This window comes from Macrobrachium rosenbergii, chromosome 19 (assembly GCF_040412425.1).
Source record: "Macrobrachium rosenbergii isolate ZJJX-2024 chromosome 19, ASM4041242v1, whole genome shotgun sequence".
NCBI lineage: Eukaryota > Metazoa > Arthropoda > Malacostraca > Decapoda > Palaemonidae > Macrobrachium > Macrobrachium rosenbergii.
In genome coordinates, this window is record NC_089759.1 from 29,603,778 (window position 1) to 29,624,156 (window position 20,379).

The 20,379-nt window shown below is 36.0% G+C and overlaps 2 protein-coding genes across 3 annotated transcripts in view; one reads left to right on the plus strand and one right to left on the minus strand.

Annotated features, from left to right (window-relative positions):
* LOC136848792 (methyltransferase-like protein 22) overlaps positions 1-15,041 on the minus strand; it is a 276,110-nt gene extending 261,069 nt beyond the window's left edge. The window contains exon 1 of one of the 2 annotated variants that reach the window (XM_067121423.1): positions 14,959-15,041. The gene's annotated coding sequence lies outside the window, so the exon portion shown is untranslated. Of the gene's footprint in view, positions 1-9,129; positions 9,236-14,958 lie in introns of those variants that run through there. The other variant, XM_067121424.1, reaches the window with a different exon arrangement.
* Positions 1-20,379, plus strand: part of LOC136848793 (lachesin-like) — a 113,325-nt gene that overhangs the window by 66,296 nt on the left and 26,650 nt on the right. Inside the window, exons 2-4 of the mRNA XM_067121428.1 lie at positions 1,841-2,001; positions 2,725-2,802; positions 4,249-4,381. Of these exons, the coding sequence (XP_066977529.1) occupies positions 1,841-2,001; positions 2,725-2,802; positions 4,249-4,381 (372 nt within the window). The remainder of the gene's footprint in view (positions 1-1,840; positions 2,002-2,724; positions 2,803-4,248; positions 4,382-20,379) is intronic.

The following is a 20,379-nucleotide window of genomic DNA, read 5'->3' on the forward strand; positions in this document are numbered from 1 at the left end:
CTTTACAACGAAATTCTTAAAATCAATAAGTGCCTCCTGAAACAGTAAATGGGTGTGTGTGAGAGAGAGAGAGAGTGAGAGCTGATGCCTCCTAACAAAGCCACTATATATCGTATTTGGCAATCCATCTTCCGCCAGTTTCCAATGCGCCACAATCCATCAAGCATAAGAAGGCAATTACCGGAGACTTGCATATTGTTGACTTAAGTCTTTAACAATGACTCTCTCCAGCCGGCCTCCTTCCTTTCCTATCCGCGCTTTTGTCGACGATTCAGTGTTCATATTTCTTCTTTCTCCGCCTCTTTTCTATCCCTTGCATTGAATTTCCATGAATAGAGAATTAGGATGAAATAACGGCAACTACGGAAAATTTTACAGCTCTTAAGTTACTTTCGATTCCCTTTGAGAACTTGGTTCGGGGTATCGTATAATATAAGCAGGTTAAATTCCAATTATCTTTCTATTACAGCATAAAGTATTGGAGACGTTGCAAAGATGTTTTGTTCACGTAGCGTTACAAAAGGACGGGAGTCGGGTAATGATGTCGATTATACTTCTACTTCAAATACGTGAGAGACGAATTACTTCGTTACAATAGCATGACATAACCCTCGTTGAAAGAGCTGTACCTCTCAGCTATGTGTAAGCAAGAATGAAAGGAAGGACTTCAAAGGTGTTTTGAAAATACTGAAAAGAATTCTTAAAGTTAAAAACAAATTATTTGTATCATATATATATGTCTTCTCAACATATTTACAATTGCATACATATACAACCGTACGTACTCCATATGATTCCCTAAGCTGTTGTATACTGTATTTATGGGGTTTTTCCATAACAATTCTTGTTTCCATTAACTCGTGGCTGAATCGATGAGATGAAAGTACTTAATTCATTGCAAATAATTTAAACAGGGAGTTTCAAATTTCAATTATTTCTTGGATAGGTCTTAAGTTGACGCATATATCTTGGTTCTTAGCCACATCTGTCAAAAACCATCGTTATCATAGACGAAGCTAGAATATATTTATCCTCATAAAGCACTCTTGATGCTTTGTCTCTAATTTCTAATGAAAATTTATGTACAATGCTTTTTGTGAGGGCTGTAAGTCGTAATGTCTCAAGTTATATTTCTCTGCGGACATGATTTCAGTGAGTGACCGATTCTACTTAACCTAGAGGAGGGGAAGGGGTAAGGCGAGTGCGGGGGGCCCCCTCCCGCCCACACCCCTCTCTATATTCAGATGTCCTTAAAACCTTTCAGATACTTCGATATTTGAATTAACACAGGGAGAATAAATCGGCAAGCTAACAACAAACAACAACAGGAGGACTCGTATAACCCAATCACCAATTCTCTCAAGTCAACAGCTCACTCACTAGAAACGACAGGCGCTGTATTGTACAAGATGGTTTATGCCCTGAAATATCCATTTCGCTCGTGGAAATACCACGACAATACAATGCACGCTTAACTTTTCGATTTCCCAATATCTTTTGGATGCAATTTTAACCGAAATATCCTTTGAAAATCCAAATGGGAATGGAATGAAGAATGTCTTCTTTACCGCTCAGAGCCTCGCACATTTGCCGGGGAGAAAAATGCGTTCGGTGCGCCACAACGGCGGATAAGAATTTATCTCGGCTCATGCGCACATTTATCTGTCGAAGTCGGATGCATTTTGCTTGAGCTGAAACAGACTCCTCCTCACTCTCGTACGCAGCAGTAAGAGGATTCTTCTTTTTTGCCGTCGATATATTATGATTCCTCTGCCTTCTATGGCAGTTTTGTCTCCCCGGATATCATAAACATTTCGTCTTATATTTTAATCTCGTGCAGGGAGCCAGAGTGTGGGGAACGTGGAACAACAAGAGATCACTTGGGGAAAGCCAAACACGGACACGGCCAGGTTCGACGACAACAACCCCCTCAACGTCACAGCCATGGTTGGCCAGCAGGCTATCTTACCCTGCACCGTCATCAATCTGGATAAAAAAGATGTAAGTAAGCTTGCGTGTGTCTGTGAGAGAGAGAGAGAGAGAGAGAGAGAGAGAGAGAGAGAGAGAGAGAGAGAGAGAGAGAGAGAGAATGAGCGTGTGATCATGAGAGCTTTTCTCTGGTTTTGCTTCTTGAGTGCCACTATAAATAATATCTTTCAAATAAAACATGTTTGCATAGGCTTTCCACGGGTGGATTCATTCCGCCATTGAGATTCAACATGAAAATTGCAGTGGGTATAATAGTGTGTGTGTGTGTGTGTGTGTGTGTGTGTGTGTGTGTGTGTGTGTGTGTGTGTGTATGATTGCTATTCACGGTTTTGAGCTTCTTGAATGTCCGTCGAAATATTACTGTAAATATGTGCCTGAGAGAATTTCCTTTACACTGGAATTAATTCCCACTAAGATAAAAGGTCAAGAAAGTAATGGAAGTCTCAGATGCATCTTCAGCATGAAACAGATCACTTTGTTTTGAGCCATTTTTATATCTATGATAAAATGTATCTATTAATAGCAGCCATTCATAAGTTCTTATTTACTGAGCAATTTTTTCTCGAAAATAGATTTTATGTGATCAGTTCAGGGAGAGCAAGAGCGAGACGCGAAACCGCTTTTGATAATAATTCAAGTTATTAACAATGACTGACCAAAAATACATAAACAACATTGATGAATGACGATCGTGGTAAAAAAATCAACAACAGTTTCTTATCCCCTGTCCGCCAGGTATCGTGGATTCGACAGCGCGATCTTCACATCCTAACTGTCAACATTTTCACCTACACGACAGACGACCGGTTCAAGGTATGTGAAAAAAGGTTCAGCTTTTGCTCAGGCGCTGAGTACTCATAGAGCAAATGTTCGCAAATTTGTTCTTTTTCTTGGGCTGTGATACATGAATTCACTAAACAACCTTGTGCGAAAGCATTTAAAGCAACTTACTTTTTAGTCTTGTACTGGACCTAATTAAAATGTTAGAAAAATAGTGGTAAGGTAATCACTATATGGTAGCTTCACAAATATGAATGTCCGGGTTTTACTTTAATAATAATAATAATAATAATAATAATAATAATAATAATAATAATAATAACTGCATCACTGTAGCAACAGTAATTCCGCAAAGAAAAATAATGTAAAATTAAAATTAGCAATGTTCTTGCTGTTGGCCACAAGATACATATAGGTATCAGAAGTTGCAGAGGAAATTGCTGTAATAACAATTTAAATACTGATAATGATATAAGTAATGACAACTATAAAAGAAACAACGACAATAATAATAATAATAATAATAATAATAATAATAATAATAATAATAATAATAATAATAATAATAATAACAAACTACATGAAGCAGTCTTTCCTTGATAAAAAAGACCTCACAATAACATTTGGTCATAGCAACAAAGTTAGTAATAACAATGGGGAAATAATGAATCCATTACCGAAGTAACGTTAGCGACTCTTTTTCAGATGATTACAATAGTTTTACCTTGTATAGCAAAAGTATACTGACAATCATAAGGCAGTTTTTCCAAAGCTTCTGATGGCCTGAAGTTACATAATAACACTTCATCTCACCGCTAAGGTACTCAGTTCCTTAACAAGTTTACAACTGGGAATTATTATCTGCCTATTCACTGCCACAATTGCTGATGATAGCTAACGATCTAACCTGGTTCTTAGAACATATTGTAGAGACGTTTACTAAAAAAAAAAAAAAAAAAAAAAAAATGAATTGCGTAGAAAAATTATTACGGGCAAGGGAAGTAACATGAGTCTTCCTCTACCGGGGTGGTAAATACTGTCAGGAGTAGAAACCAAGATATTGTGGGCATGATGCACGGATGAGTGAGGAAGAAGGACAGAAGAGGGCTTGGGTGGAACCCATTAGGGGTAGGAAGTCACGAGGGGGACAAAAGATTAGAATTAGATGGAGTGATAAAGTGATAGAGAATTTGGATAATAAAGGTTTACTGGGGGAAGATGCTTTCTTTAGGAATTGTTGGATAAGACGCATCAAGGCTACCGACCCCTTAGCATACGGATAGTAGTCTAATTTTAGGTCTACCATTCAGAGGGCAACGACTAATGAAGCTATGGGCACGAGTGTCTTTTCCTAATTAGGTCTACTACAAGGGGGCATCTGCCACCCGGAGGACAGTGTCTATAAATCTATATTGGTATCTGTCTGTCCACATTGGATCTAACACCCAGAAGTCAGTGAATACGTCTCTACTTTTCCAGGTCTACCATCCGGAGGACAGCGATGACTGGCACCTGGAAATCAATCCAGTCACCTTCCGGGATGCTGGAGTTTACGAGTGCCAAGTTTCTACCAGCCCCAAGATATTCCTGCCTATACAGCTCTCCGTTGATGGTCAGTACATCATTATATCAAAGCTATTTGCATCATTATTATTGCTATCATGTGGATCGTTATTTTTGGATAAAAAATGGCATATTTTCGTTAGCATCTTCATCATTGCTATAATCAGGGGTCATTATTCAGAAGTAAAGCGCACCAACACTATCATAAGCATTGTCGCCTGCAATGTTTTTCTCGTCATCATTATCAACCACATCAGTGTTATTATTGGGATATTTATTGCCGAATAAAAGAAATTTCGTCTTCATCATCACCATCTTAATCATCAGCAATGTCAGCTTCATTGCATACAGGCAAATCATATCTACAGCAAATAAAGAAAACGCATCATTATCACTTCCTTCCTTGCTAATATCAGAGGTATCATTCATAGAAAAAACTCGTAATCTTTATTATCATCATCATCCTGCTCCTAAAGGTCTCATGCTGCAAGCACCCTCTTGCCTCCTGGATTCCAAGGTCTTCCTTTTTCCAGCATTTCTTCAAACGGACGAGTTATACAACATTTTCACAGGCTCATTATCCTCCCTTATCTCCTTGAGACGGGATCTCAAAAAAAAAAAAAAAAAAAAAAAAAAAAAAAAAAAAAAAAAAAAAAAGACATTCATCTCTTCATTGTGTGCTAACATTTTTACACTTCATTTCTCTGTGATTCTCACCATTTTGAGCCCACGCAGTCCACATTTATTACGTAAGCATTTTATCTCGTCTGTTCCATTTTTTATTCTTTCATGTATAAAGGAGAGTTGGGTTGGCAGTCCTTCATACTATCTCATTCTTGCTCAATATATACACTGCTAGTTCTTCAATGGGTGAGCGGGTTCCGTTCTCAGCTACCACTCTGTTGGTCGCGAGTTCGAATCTCCGACCGGTCAGTGAAGAACAAGAGGAATTTGTTTCTGGTGACAGAAATTCATTTCTCGCTATAATGTGGTTCGGATTCCACAGTAAGCTGTAGGTCCCGTTGCTACGTAACCAATTGGTTCTTAGCCACGTAAAAGTAAATCTAATCCTTCGGGCCAGCCCTACGAGAGCTGTTAATCAGCTCAGTGGTCTGGTTAAACTAAGATATACTTAACTTTCTGCTTCTCGTAAGTTTTTTTTTTTCTTTTAGAGATCCTGCGACCTTACTTGAGTCACATATCATATTTCTCTTCTTTCTTTTTACCATTATCCGTTAGTTTTACCCACAAATGCCTATTAATCAACAAATTCTAGTTCAATTCAGTCCAAATTAAAATTCATTAATATGTCATCGATGCTTCTTTTTACCCTTAAATCCATACTATAATATATGTATATACATACACACACATTTACACACACACATACACACAATATATATATATATATATATATATATATATATATATATATATATATATATATATATATATATATATATATATATATATATATATATACCTACCCAAAATACACATACTGTAGACATGCAAGTACAAACATGCATGAAATGGAAGAAAGCAGGAACCTAGCATATATGAAAAACAGTTATTACTGTGTCCCAGATTTATGCTGAAAACATGAAATGTGCGTTGGTTTCATTTTGAGTAAAATTCATTAAGCATAATTTTACCTCCGGAACATAAATGAAACTTCCGAAAAGTGATGTACTCACGTACACTCTTTTTTACAGAGAGAGAGAGAGAGAGAGAGAGAGAGAGAGAGAGAGAGAGAGAGAGAGAGAGAGAGGTGAAATAAGCTCAAACGATAAAGGATTTGTTAAATATGTGGGAATATCCTCACACGTTTAATTAGCTTAACAAGTATCAATTGCGCCATCCATGCACGAAAATAAACATTTAAAGTTTTGGAAAATTCAATTTAGTAATTTTCTTTCATCGATTCAACAAGGCACGATTAGTATCGCTGGAAACAAATAAAAAATGAATGAATGAATGTATCAGGAATTTGATGCTGCAAAGCCAAACACTGAGGCAATTTCAATCACTCAGTGTTTATGAAAGTGAGAAGAGGGAGTTGGAGTGGTTGGACAGCAACAAAAAGAGACCCAGAAAATGAATGAGACGAACTAGAAGGATCTTGCGATGGAACCGGAGAAAACCCTAGAGTTGCACTATTAAGTAATAGTTAGAGAGGCTGGACAGCAAGATGAAAGGGTGAAGCAGGAATGGCTGCAGCTAGGGGCCGAAGGGGCGCCGCAAACTCCTTTAGTAATGTCTACAGTGCACCGCACGAAGTCGCTCGAATGGCACCACCCGCCTACGGACTGCTTTTTCAAGATGACCCGCTTTAGGAAAAATGGTTAGGTTTCAGATCTTGACTTTCTAAACACGGCAATGCATTGGAAGAATATCTGTTTATGTTGCTGTTAGGTGTTCCTACGAATTACTAAAAGCCCTGAAGATACCCCCGCACTCAAATGGGTTTCTGGTTATGCATAGTTAAAGGTAATCGTTGGTGCTATTATTGCCACTGGTCTGATGGCTTTAAAATATGAGAATGAATGACCTATCATATTTGATTAGTGAAAATTTATTACCTCTAGTTTTACTGGAATGACTTGTTCTCTAGATTCACATACCATTTAATTGATATCTAGAGGTTTTATTAACATCTAGATCATTCCTTTTACTATGACATTAGAAACCTACATGATTAGTGCATGAGTAACGAGTCAACCGGAGTAAAAATGAATTTAGCAACTTGGAAATATTTACTCTTCATTAGTAAACAATGCCTGAGAAATCAAGAGTACTCCATGAGTAATGTGCCAGGAGGAATAAAAAAAGCAAAATAAATACAGTGACTTGAACGTTTTTGCTCAAGAATTGACAATCATAATGAATGAATAATGCATGCGTGATGAGTCACTGAGGAAAAACAGAAAATAAATACAATGAATTAGTTTTGTCTTTCTGATCATAAATATTACGCTTCGATTCGTAGAGAGTGCTTTGTTTCAGTACTGATAAGCGCTATCAACGTGTAATGCACATGTAGTGCCTCAAACTGAGAGAACACGGAAAGTGAAGTCACTGACCTGGAACGCAAAAGCTATATTTTTTTTACGTTCTGATCATAAACTTTACGCACAGATTCATCGGGAAAATTTTGTTCCAGTATGACTGATCGCACTGAATACGTAATGCAAGAGTAAAAGACATACGAAAACATAGTAAATAAAAATACTGACTTGCGATATTTTTTCTTGAAAACCGGCTAACATGAAAACTAACTTACTAGCAATCAAAGATCATACTAAAATGAAGAAGCCTCTTAGTTTAAACAAAGGTGATATTCTAGTCTCTCAATTACGTGTAATTTTACTTAAATGTATCCAGAAGTATAAATCGTATGTGTCACTTTTTTATTTCGTGGTTAAATGACTTCATCCATATACCGGTTTATTTACAAATGATCTCAAAGCAGCCATTACTGTATTTAATAACACAGACTTCACTCTACGGCAGATAAATTGGATATTTCCTACACAGCGACCACAATCAAAGTTCTGGGGTCGTTATCTAAGACTAATATTTCTTTGGGGTCATTATCTTTACGATATTTACACTCTTTTGTTTATGTTTTTACGGTCATCCCCAACGGGCTTGTACTTAACACGCCGCAAAGGTGGATACATACCGGGTTAAAGTTCTTGGGGGTCACTATTTAGTAAAGATCCGTTAAATTTATATGGGGTAAAATTGTATTTAACATTACCTTCATAAAATACATTTACCTACCGAGTAATTTTCCCTATAAAACTGATATAGACAATGTTATATAACTCTGATAATGAAAATCTACCCCTAATAACAAGTGAAATTATTACTGCACTATATTATTCTTGGTATTATCACTTCACTTTATTGGAAAAACATGGAGAAAATTTCATTTATCAAGCATCATTCCAGAATTTGACAACTACATTCCTGCAAGAACAGTGCTGTAGATGCACAAGCCTCTGGCGGCCATTAAGAGAACTATGTATTGTCAGCTGTGACCAATTAGTTATTATTTTATTCATCTAGATCGCTCACATGTATATAACTGAACTTTATACATATTTTCGGGTCTCTATTGAATGTACAATAAAACACCGTGAAACGGGGACAGTTGAAAGCTATGGTCGACTCGCGCCCTTGCACAACTGATGTTGATATTTCTAATGTTCTATTCTACACCTAATTCTCTAATGTGAAAGACCGTAATCATTGTAAATAAGTCAATAAGGTGAAAAATAAGAGCTTCATAAACCTATGAGTTCAACGCATTTAAGGAGAATTCCGGTTATAAATTTACGTGAGATTTGATGAAAGGTTCGGGTAATTTAAATACAGTAATGAAGTTCTATCATACTTCTCTTCCACAAAATAAAAAAAAAAATAAATAAAAAAGAATGTACTGAAATATTCTAAAATATCGCTTAACAGTTAAGGTTTCCTTTCTAACGCAATTGGCTTCCTACACTGCCTCTGCCTGATGCGCTAAAATCACAATCAATCTTAACTTACTCGAGCGATGTTTAACAAATATGCAATTATATACTAGTGTAAAACTGGAAACTGATAAACAAAACTAAGTCATATATACTGTACATTACCATACTGATAACAAAGCATTAAAAATCCTTAACAATATTGGCTCAATCCAGCTATTCCCTTTGATGAAATAACTAATTTTTCATGCAGATCACGACGTTGAAATAAAAAAAAAAAAAATACTCAATAAATAATTACTCTTGTAACACTCACCATCACCTGGAGGAGGTCAAGGGTGCTTGACAACAGAAAACAAGATGCGTGATTGATCACCAAGTTCAAAGGGCGATCTAAAGCTTTCATAACTTCTGGAGTAATGGTTTACTGATTTGCCATTCAGTTTTTTAAATAACAGGGATTCGGTGTCACTACGCAAAGCATGAAAAACCTGGACATTGCACAGCACAATACACCACCTACGAACTCCTTGTTCAAAAGTTCTCTATCTCTAGTCTCTTGTTGTCCAACTCAGACTCAGTCACTGTTGCCATGTCGGTGACTTGATAAGCTTTTGCGCCATTTTGCATTCTGTTTTTATCTTGTCAAGGCCCTTCATTGTTCAACTCATAAAGGAGTTCCTTATATAGCATCATAAGAGAGACCTGCTTACACATTGTTTCCAAACAATACATAAAAGCTTTTTATTGAAGATACATAGTTGGCAGCAGCTTTCTTCCACCGCCCCGTTCTGTGTGCTTATTGGCTCTTTGTCTTGTAGCGGTGTAGGTTCTTCCTGTTACCGAGAATTGAGCTATCAAGTGCTAATTTCATTCGATTCTTTTACAGTGCGACCTTTTCAAAGCGGCATTTCTACCTAATCTATAAATTGATAAAATTTTTTTTTTACTAAATTATAAATAAAAAACACATTAGTTTGTAAGAGATATGCCCGTCGTTCACGGGCGCAGGCAGTATTTTCTTCCGGCGGGGGGTAGGGAGGAAGAGAAGATGAATAGTCTTATTAATATGTGTACAGGAGACTTAAGCAAGGTCCTGAAGAGGTGCTAAGTAAAATTTAAAATAATACAAATAATATAATGGCTATATTAGTATTTAGGAAACAATAAAACGTATATAATAACACTAGAATTAAACAACGTAAAAATGTATTATTGAGATTTCAGAAGTTCCTTTGCTTTCTGCCAGGAATTATCAAATGTAATACTGGTGTATGTATATATATATATATATATATATATATATATATATATATATATATATATATATATATATATATATTTTGTCGGAAAGACTTTGCAGATACAACAAATGAGAAAATTAATTCAAAGAAAATGTATACATCAAATATTTTAGTACATTATAATTAGATTTTGTGATGGTATCATAATTCACACAAGAATTTCTGAGTGTCTCAATAAAGATAAATAACCAAAGTACCAAAAAGTAAAATTAATAACTAACAATATTACCTGTATCTATAAGAAATTACATACTATTGTATGCAGCATATTTTCTTATCACACACAGGTACTGTGCTCAGAGCCGTAGCTAGTCTAAAGACCCCTATCAAAACAACTTTGAGTCCGATCAATTACATCTAATTATGGTTTCAGGCACAGAAAAATCTCCAAACATCTCGTAATGGACATTGCATGGTGCAGAAATGACCCTAACAGCAGACACTATCATAAAACACTGCTGAGCGAGTTTTTTTATTATTTTTTTTTTTTACTAATTCCAGTCTGCTGAAACTTCTTTCAGCACTTGCATCTGCCGTAGGGTAGTCAGCGTAATTCTGAACAATTGCACGGTCTGGCGCCTGAAGAAGCTCTAACAGATACTTGTCAAAAACTCTATTGTTAGGAAGAGAATTTTCGACGCCATTCACGACCATTATAAAACGATTCATCCCTTTTTCCAATTCCCAGACGTCGATTTCACCCATCATACTTGATCGTAAGGCTCTGAACGTTGCGTCTAGTAATAGAGAAACTGTGCCATTCCAACACTGAACTGACGTACAATGATTATTACAATCCGCAAGAAGAAGGATATAGAATCCTAGAGTTCAGCTCATTGCTATTTCCTGAACATCAATCCTTACATCGGTTGATTAAATGAGTTTGCTCTTTTACTGATATTAAAAATGGTATCGTATAGTACACATACTACTGGTACAAATTGGCGTTTGCACACAATGGTCAGAACCGCACCAGGATCTGTAACTATCATGCAACAAGCTTCCTGAGTGAAGTTATTGCAACAGCTTCAATTCATGCCTCCCATCTTGTACCTGATAGCAATGCGATTGTTAGAGGCATACGTTCCTCTAAAATTGCCCAACAAGATGATGCAGATGAGAATATGGCGATTACTGTTAAAAAGAGTTCGAAGAAATCAATTGCTTAAGCTGATGTTTATGTGGCCACCAAGTACCAAATTCAGAGTATGAGAACCACAAGGAACATACAAAGCATATTATCTCCAGCAGATGAGCCTGTACTTCTTTATATTCTCCCTTTGATGCAGTAACACGATCATATGACCTTCTCTCTTATCTAGGGATTCAATTACAACGCCATCAAAATTTTAAGCGATAAAAATGAGAATCTAATTACAGTTCTGTTACAAGCGTAAAAAAACAAATAAACACTTCGTGTATTTTCAGACCTTTCCCATGCGTGCATCCAACAAAGCTGAATCTAAAATTCATTTGTTCTTTATGGGATACATCAGGAGTATAACCTGTAATTACTGAAAGGGATTTTTATTTTTATTTGCCAATGTTCAGCTTACTTTCCGGATATTTGATTTAGTCTTTCCAATCAGGTCATTCTATATTTCCGGATTAACTTGAATGACACGAGTCTTTTCGTTCAGGACAGTGCTCCAAAGTTTTCAGAGGAGACTCGCGTGTGAAGAGGAGTTCAAATAATCATAAAAAGTTTCCACTGGAGCTGATGCTGAACCGTTCATTCGGACACGCGAATACAAGTTTTAGACAGAAATGGGCCATTGTCTCGTTCAGTCAAAAATAGACTGAGAAGCGTTTCCACAGATTCTAATTATTCTTTTCATTTTCATTGCACGCTGTCGACGTTTTTTACGTCCCAGAAAGATGAAAGAAGTATTGAAATATAAATATGCAGCATTTATTATACCAAGCTCTCATTGTTTTGATGATATTAAAGAATAAATTACACAACTGAAGTGGAAATTTTTAGAGCTGCGGCTTTACATGTCCTACAGGAAGTGTATATAACCTGCAGTTACAAAGGCTTAGTGTAGACCTCCCCATTTTCCGTTAACTCATGTATCGTAACCCGATAAAATTTAAGACTGCAGGGAATTTTCAGTTTGTTAATTCTTCGTTACAGGTCATGGTAAAATGGATCTCACTGTACATAGTCAAATGTTTTGAAATGCTTTTGAAATGCATTTGGGAAGCGTTACAAAATTAGGGACATTTATATAATCTTTAAACCAGTACTTTTCTTTAAATGTATTAAAAACTTCCTCATCATAGAACATGATCTAGAAAGTGAGCATGATGGAATTTAGTTTCTCCATGATATCAAAATATCTCAAGTTTTTGGTATGATGTCTAATTGTTCCGTGTCTGTACCATACCTAGGTAGTAACTCCTAACTTTTGAATGAAGAAAACCATTAAAACAATTGTTATATCCGTAAAGCTAAGTGAATACAAAGTATTTCTGCACTTTTACTATTATTCACATCAACAGTATTATTCACATCAACAGTTGTAGCAATAACGGACTACTTTCATGAATACATGACATTTAAAGTGATATCCATTTTAAAGAAGGAAAAAAAAAAGCTCAATTTGCATTGAAATAGAGTGGAACAGTGTCACCTACCACACTGTGAATACATTTTAAAAAAAAAAACACCAGAGGTTTTCTCTTATTTTCTAGGCAAATACACACCAAAATAAGGTAAAGTTCCAAGCACTGTTTTCCGAATTAACTACGAGTCCAGATAACATGATTTAAAATCTTTAAAGTAGTGGCTTTAATGCTGAATGGGCTTCCTCATTCCTTATCATCAGCACCCATTAACTTACATCAGACTCCTTTCCATTTTGAAGCTTTGTTAGTCTTTAATCCACACCGTGTAAAGGAATCAGCCAAACGACATCAATTCTCTTTTAATAACTCATATGCTTCAAAAAGGTGCAAAATTCCTTATATAGCCTTTACTTTTCTTTTGCAACTTATCACTGCACAGAGGAATTAATTTTAAAACTGTACAATTCTATTATTATTATATTATTAATATTATTATTATTATTGTTATTATTATGCATCGTTATTTGCAGGCTTGTTCAGTTTTCTTTCAAAGAACATAATTATTCACTGACTTTTCTTTGCACTCGAGTGTCTACTGAAGAAAAACCATATAACTAACAGAAAAGATAGTATTCAGCAGATATAACATAGCTTTCACACAGACATTTCTGGTTTTTATGAATTGTTGTCTTTTCATGTGTGCCTATATGCCAACCCAAACGGAATGCCCGTAAATCAGACTATTTTCCCTCATTAAAATGGCTTATGGATGTATACATAAACCATACCGAAAATTAATAACTTGGTTCGAACTTCATTGCTTATCATTCATTTCAACCATGCTGAATTAACGAGGGAGCAACATGCGAGTAAACACTACAGTATACAATGAACAAATTTATTGTGTGCATGTCCTTTTTTTTTTTTTTAAATCACATTCCACGTTAAGCACGAAGGATGTGCATAGTATTTCGAACACTGATAACAAATCATTAATACCTACTTCCATTTGTTGCAGTTTATGGACCCCTAAGAATTTCCTATAGATTTCGTGGGCGTTTCCCTAAAAGTAAATATAGATGTGCATGCGATACATTAATTTAAAGGTCAACATAGCATAATGGAGGAAACTCTCTGATGTAACTTTATCGTCATTCGAACAAATATGACCTCTTCCCGATAGATAAAGGATGCCCATGCATGTAATGCATGCAAAAAGTTTTAGAAGCTCTTACGATTCGACGATCCCCTAAAAGGATTCAGATAATTGCATCAATATGTTAGTGAGAGAGTTCTCAGAAGGGTTTTCCTAACAATTTGTATTTTTGTCTGTGTCCGTGTGTCTGTGTGGGCTTGTCCTTCAGCTACCGAAGAGGAGGTCGAAAGTCTGTATACCTTCCTACTTCATGTGCATTTCTCTATGTGCAAGCAAACACAGACGTGTGCTTGCCAGACAGAAACAAACACTGTACAAATATGCTGAAAATTGGGGAATAACTGTAATACACAGTTCCTAGCAGGCATATTATTTTTCTCCGAGACATTTGTAAAAATATATTTGATTTAATCCTATGATGAAAATAGGGGTATTTTTTCTCATCATGACTTTTACCCCAAAACTGTTATTTCCCTTTTTCTTCTTGCTAATTATTGTACTTTTGTCCTAGAATTAATTACTTATTTCTTTTATTGCCGAAATGATTCTTTGTTTACATATCTATTTCGTAGTTTGTTGTCAGTTATTCTGGAATAACGACATATTCAGTCAGCTGGTTTTTCGAGTATGTGGTCAGTATAAGGACACTACAATCTCATGCTCTCAAACCATTACTGGGTCACTCTAACTTTCAAAAACTGCTCCTTCGAGTAATTCCTAATGAAGACATCTTCCGGGCTCCGAGATATTGTTTTATACGCTAAAAATCGAGCCTAAAATATCTATCAAAACGAGAAGAACAGGAATGTTTTGTCAGTTACATTGTTCATAAAAAAAAGTTAGCTAATTTATGATGATTCTGACAAATTTCAAAAGGCATTAGCCCGAGTGCCAGCCTCTCGTTCTAGAAACGTCCAAGCCCATGTTTCAACACTGATGAATACGTACTTCACCTAGTGTGAAAGGTTTCAGCGTCAGACATTCCATGATTACTACCTGTCTGTGTATTGACAATGTGAGTGTGAGAGCGCTTGTGTGTCTGTGGGTGTGAGTGTGAATGCATTCTTGCACTTGTCTGTCAGTCACTACAGAAGTCAGTAAAGAATATCCGTACCTTTGGAAGGAGACAGAATTCCCACATCTAAGCTTCAGCTGACCTGATGGTATTCTACGCATCTCAGGACTTGAAAGACTGATCGATTCTGAAAATAAAGAAATCATATTTCCCATAAAGAAAATAAAAAAAAGGAATAATGATAATCACAAGTGTTGGTTGGGCTCCGTGTTGTGAAGCTGTTAATTTCCCACCCTAAGTGCTTTCGCAGCTGTGCTATTCAAGACCTGACATTTCTATAGAAAAGCTTTTAGAAATTGCCAGGCTATAAATTGCAAAATGATAAATTCTCCAGACTTTCTAAAAATTTCACCTTTTATTTTAAAACTGCTTCTGACAGAAACAGCAACAATCCAGCAAAGCAACAACAACAACAACAACAACAACAACAACAACAATAATAATAATAATAATAATAATAATAATAATAATAATAATAGTAATAATAATAATAATAGTAATTTTCGTGAAGGAATCCACAGTGGTGTAAGTGTAAATATATAATAATAATAATAATAATAATAATAATAATAATAATAATAATAATAATAATAATAATAATAATAATAATAATAATGCAGGAGTAGACCTCTGAGGGCAGTAGTGTTGAATATAGCAACCGTTTCTACGGCATGTAATTTGTATAGAGTCTTCCCTACGCGTCTTATAATCTTCTTTTTACCAGCCACACGTTAATAAAAAAAGGTTATAAGAGGCTTGCAGATGACACTTTACAAATTAAATGCCGCAGAAGCAGCTATAATAATAATAATAATAATAATAATAATAATAATAATAATAATAATAATAATAATAATAATAATAATAATAATAAGACGCATACAGAACACTCTATACAAATTATATGCCGTTGACAGCTATTTTGACGTACAGAGAAGACTACAAATTAATGCCGTAGAGGCAGGTATTTTTATTAAATAATAATAATAATAATAATAATAATAATAATAATAATAATAATAATAATAATAATAATGACACATACAGAAGACTATATACAAATTAAATGCCGCAGAAATGTAGCCTGTTCATTTAGCTATACCCACATATTCTCTCAGGAAAGCGGAAATGGAAAATAAGAGGCATCAAGAAAATGTTTTAAACTAAAAAAAAAATCCTCCTGAACCACTCAACTCAGTGCATATTAATATTTGACTTCCATCACTCCTGAGAGCTTAAAAACGAAAAGTGCGCTGTGGGCAATAGCCTGATTAAAAAGAAACAAGTGTTTCACGGATTAATAAATAAACGACAGAAGTAAAATGAACAATTAAAAGAACTACATATTCTTCGTGTTTTCCGAATGGCTGATGCTTGCGTAACGTAAAACATTTCTTTTGATTCATTCGTGTTTCTTTTTTTTTTTTTTAATTCTTAGGCATCACATTTTCTTATTTCCGATTAAACTTGGCTCATCACAGGAATATTCCCATTAGTATGTATTGCACGAATGCGCGGTATGAGAAATTTACATTTTACCCTTACCCTACTCGTACAATACTGACTCGAAGCAAAAACTGGGCTAATATCCTTCACAAATGCAAGACAAATGCAACGCAGGGTTTATGACATTTTTTCTGAGCAGCGTCATTGTTATGAAGGCGTACATTTCTTGAGCGAATCTCCTTAATATTCGAGTGTAAATGAAGCTTAGTTAAAATCGTACCACACCCTCTGTTTGCTGACCAAAAAAGTCATCAGCTACAACAAAAAAAAGGCCCAGAACATCTAAGGTTTCCCTAACAAAGCGTTTTCAAGCTTTTGAATGAAAGTTATCGCGAATGCAACTAATTCTTGGCAGCTTAAAAGATAAGGGATAATCAAGTCCCTTTGTTCTCACTGGAATTATGTTCTCTCTCTCTCTCTCTCTCTCTCTCTCTCTCTCTCTCTCTCTCTCTCTCTTTATCCTTGATATCATATACCAAATTAAGTCCGTATTTCAAAGCGTTTTATTTTGTACTTTTATGCATCGCTGAGCTGGGGATAGAGCGTTAAAGTTGAAGGATGAGGTTAGCGGGGTGATCAAAACGTTTGGTCACATTTGAATACCCGATAAAAAGGAAGATAAGCCAAAGGAAACTCATCATCGTGTGTGCAAAATGCCCACGATTATACTGATGAACAAGGAAAGAAATGGCTTAGGGAAACCCAGCGTAAGATCATTACAAAAAAATCACTTTCAAGACAATCGTAAGATGCTGGTAATGCTCTGCTTCTTCTTCCTCTTAAAAATGACCTCTGACATTTGCGCACCCCCAGATGCAGTCAAATATTCATCGTACAATTTCTGGGAATTAATGTGACTAAAGCTGAGAGGAAATCTTTTCTTTTTCCTTTTTTTTCCTGGAAGATGAGATTGTTGGATGGCCGGGGACCGAGTTGCGACTTGTGCAGTAGAACAGAATGCGATGTCAACGAAAGTTTTTACAACAGTCTCTCATGCTTTATTTATTGGGCAACTTTTATGTTGCAAAATCCGAGAAAACAGATGAGCCTCTGCTTAGTTTAGTATTTGAGCGTCGGTGGCGTAACATCAGGAACGCCTTCCCGAAAAGGCAGAAATTAGGTTCCTATACATATTAATCGTCGTAATATTATCTTAACCAGGGTCATTCTTCCGTTTTCTTCTCATTCTCTCATCATGGTACTGATGGAAAGAAAGGCCACATTCTTGGGACCAAGAAAAGCCCTAGCTTTTAACTTACGACTGACTGGATTTGCTGAAAATCAAAATGAACATACTAATGACAGAAATGAAATTGCTCTCATCACTTGTGTCCACACTTAGTGCTTGTTAGACTCTCTCCCTACCTGCACATTCTTTTCCTCTCTTTTTTTGTTTTAACATATTAGTCCCCAAAGGGGATATCTGGACAGGAATGACGCATACGCCGGATGTTCTATTCTTCCCTATTCTATGTAAGACACATCGACAGTAGCTTCTGAATCTTGTGAGAATTCTAGTGAAAATGTAAGTAGAATGTTGAATTCAGCAGGGACGAGCTCTTCCCATTAACGATAAAGAGAAACGAGACCAGGTTCCTCTTTTATATACACCAGACTTAAATGCAAAGGGCGAGTTCGGGAGAGCTCATAAACGCACAGTCGTATTAAGAGTATCTCGGTCGAAAGTTTATCCATAGTAACTTTTGGAGGGTAGTCAACTCACGACCGACATTGCTTTCAAGAAAAACTGATAAAAGATTTAACCAGATACAGAGTGGAAAAATTCAACGCACGAATCAATGGTGATGAGAACCACTTACAAAAAAAAAAAAAAAAAAAAAAAAAGCTCCCGGAGACCTAAAAGAGAATCGAATTTGGTGCAAGTCTGAGAATAAAACCGCAAGACCAGCCTGAGGCTTTAGACTTTAGAGCGTCACGTAAAGAAAAATAACTAGCATATGCATACAAAATTTAACTATTGATGAGGAAACTGTATCTGTTTCTCAGTAATACTTGTATTGGAACTGGATACAGTACTCGCTGGAATAATACTTATTTACGTTGACAGTCCAGCACTTCGTGATACCGGAGGCAAGGATTACCATAAAGAAACCAGCCTTGATATTCACATTACAGTCCATCAGACAAGGACATATTTACCATTTTCTTGGTGTTCTAATTACGCAATTACTTAGAATTTACAGCTGGCCTTCCGCCGCCGTATTCTAAGGAGGGCATAAATCACCCAGAAAATTGCTTCATGCTATCATTTTCATGATATGCAAGAGCATTTAATGCGTTCATAAATTACTCGCAAAGTCTGAGTACCGCAGATATAGATATAACGAACAAAGGGCTATCTTGCAGGGGAGAGGATGATTTTGTCTGGATTCGCTCGTCCGAGTTTTATTTTCTGGTTTGCAACGAAGTCGTTACATTTATTGCTGGACAAGACAACGCCACAGCTAAAAGAAGAGACATGTCTTTCTTTTTTCGTCATCATTCTTTTTGGGAAACGATTTATGGCGACATTGATTTACGTATAACTTTCATAAAAGGAAATATTGCTCCTTTTTTCACTTCCCTTCCTTATAACGAAAATAGATAATATTCTTCACTTCTGAGAACGATGGTCAGAGGTACATATCGTCTTATGGTCGATGTTCACGTGTTTTGAAAATATTTCTTTTGGATAAGTTCACAAGCAATTTAAACTGACAGAGTCAAAGTAAGCAGTGTACTAGTACAAACTAGAGGGTAACACTAATATTAATATTCTAAATATTTTCCATATACATTTTAACCGACTAATGTAAAGAAATATGTGTGTGTGTTTGAGAGAGAGAGAGAGAGAGAGAGAGAGAGAGAGAGAGAGAGAGAGAGAGAGAGAGAATTATTAATAATGCATGATATGAATGAACAATTACCGTGATAATCCAAACATTTTCAATATACATTTTTCCAGTATATATAAAAAAGATGAATATACTACATTCACGAACAACGGAGGGGTGTTATAATAAACCTCCATTCGCAGACCACAGTTGCCAAAACAACTGACGCAATTTCCCCATAAGCAATATAAAAAACCATGCAGTGCTAGAATTGCCCTGCGTTTGACACGGCTGGATTATCGACCATATGGTTTTATTGTGCAACATTTTCGGTCAGAAACAGAGGCTCTTTTTAAATCTGGACATTTTCAAGGGATTTTGAACGATGAGAATGCACCGAAGTTAAGGCAAGAGCCACCATTAAAATAAATAAATGCAGAAAAAGCAAACAATAATATCTGTGTGAGATTAATGATAATGCGAACAACAGAATTAGTAAATAAAAGGGAGAATAATACCTAGATGCTGGCTTAACTAATCATTTGCTGGTAAGACTGCAAAAAAACATCCCCGCAAACGTATTAATAAAATATTTTCACTAAAAATAAACGAAAAGATGGAACCAAAAGTTAAGAAAAACACTGACACTATGAAATGGCAGTGAAACAACAGCAGCAACAAAACCGAATGAGCAAAATCTCTGCTTACGTAATGCAGCCGAACCAAACCTAATCCGAATATTCCCCACCACACGGAGATCGGTTTGACGGCACCGAAAGTCATTAAAATATGGGTAAACAGTCCGAGAGCCGTGGCCCTGCACAAACTCCTAAATTGGATCTTAAACATCGCCCTCCCGGTTCCATTAAGACTTTATTGGATTTATGAGATTAATGATGACCGAGTAAAGAAGTCATTGACTTGAAATGCTTTATCTCCCCTTCCTCCTCTGCTCTTTGTAAACAAACGCCCTCAGAAAACGGAGGGAGGTTGCTCAGCCTGACAGAGCGGCTTTGCTCCCATTTCGAATAATGTGTCTTTTGTGTGCTGTGTTCGAGTGCCCTTATATATACATACATACACATATATATATGTATGTATACATACATATATATATATA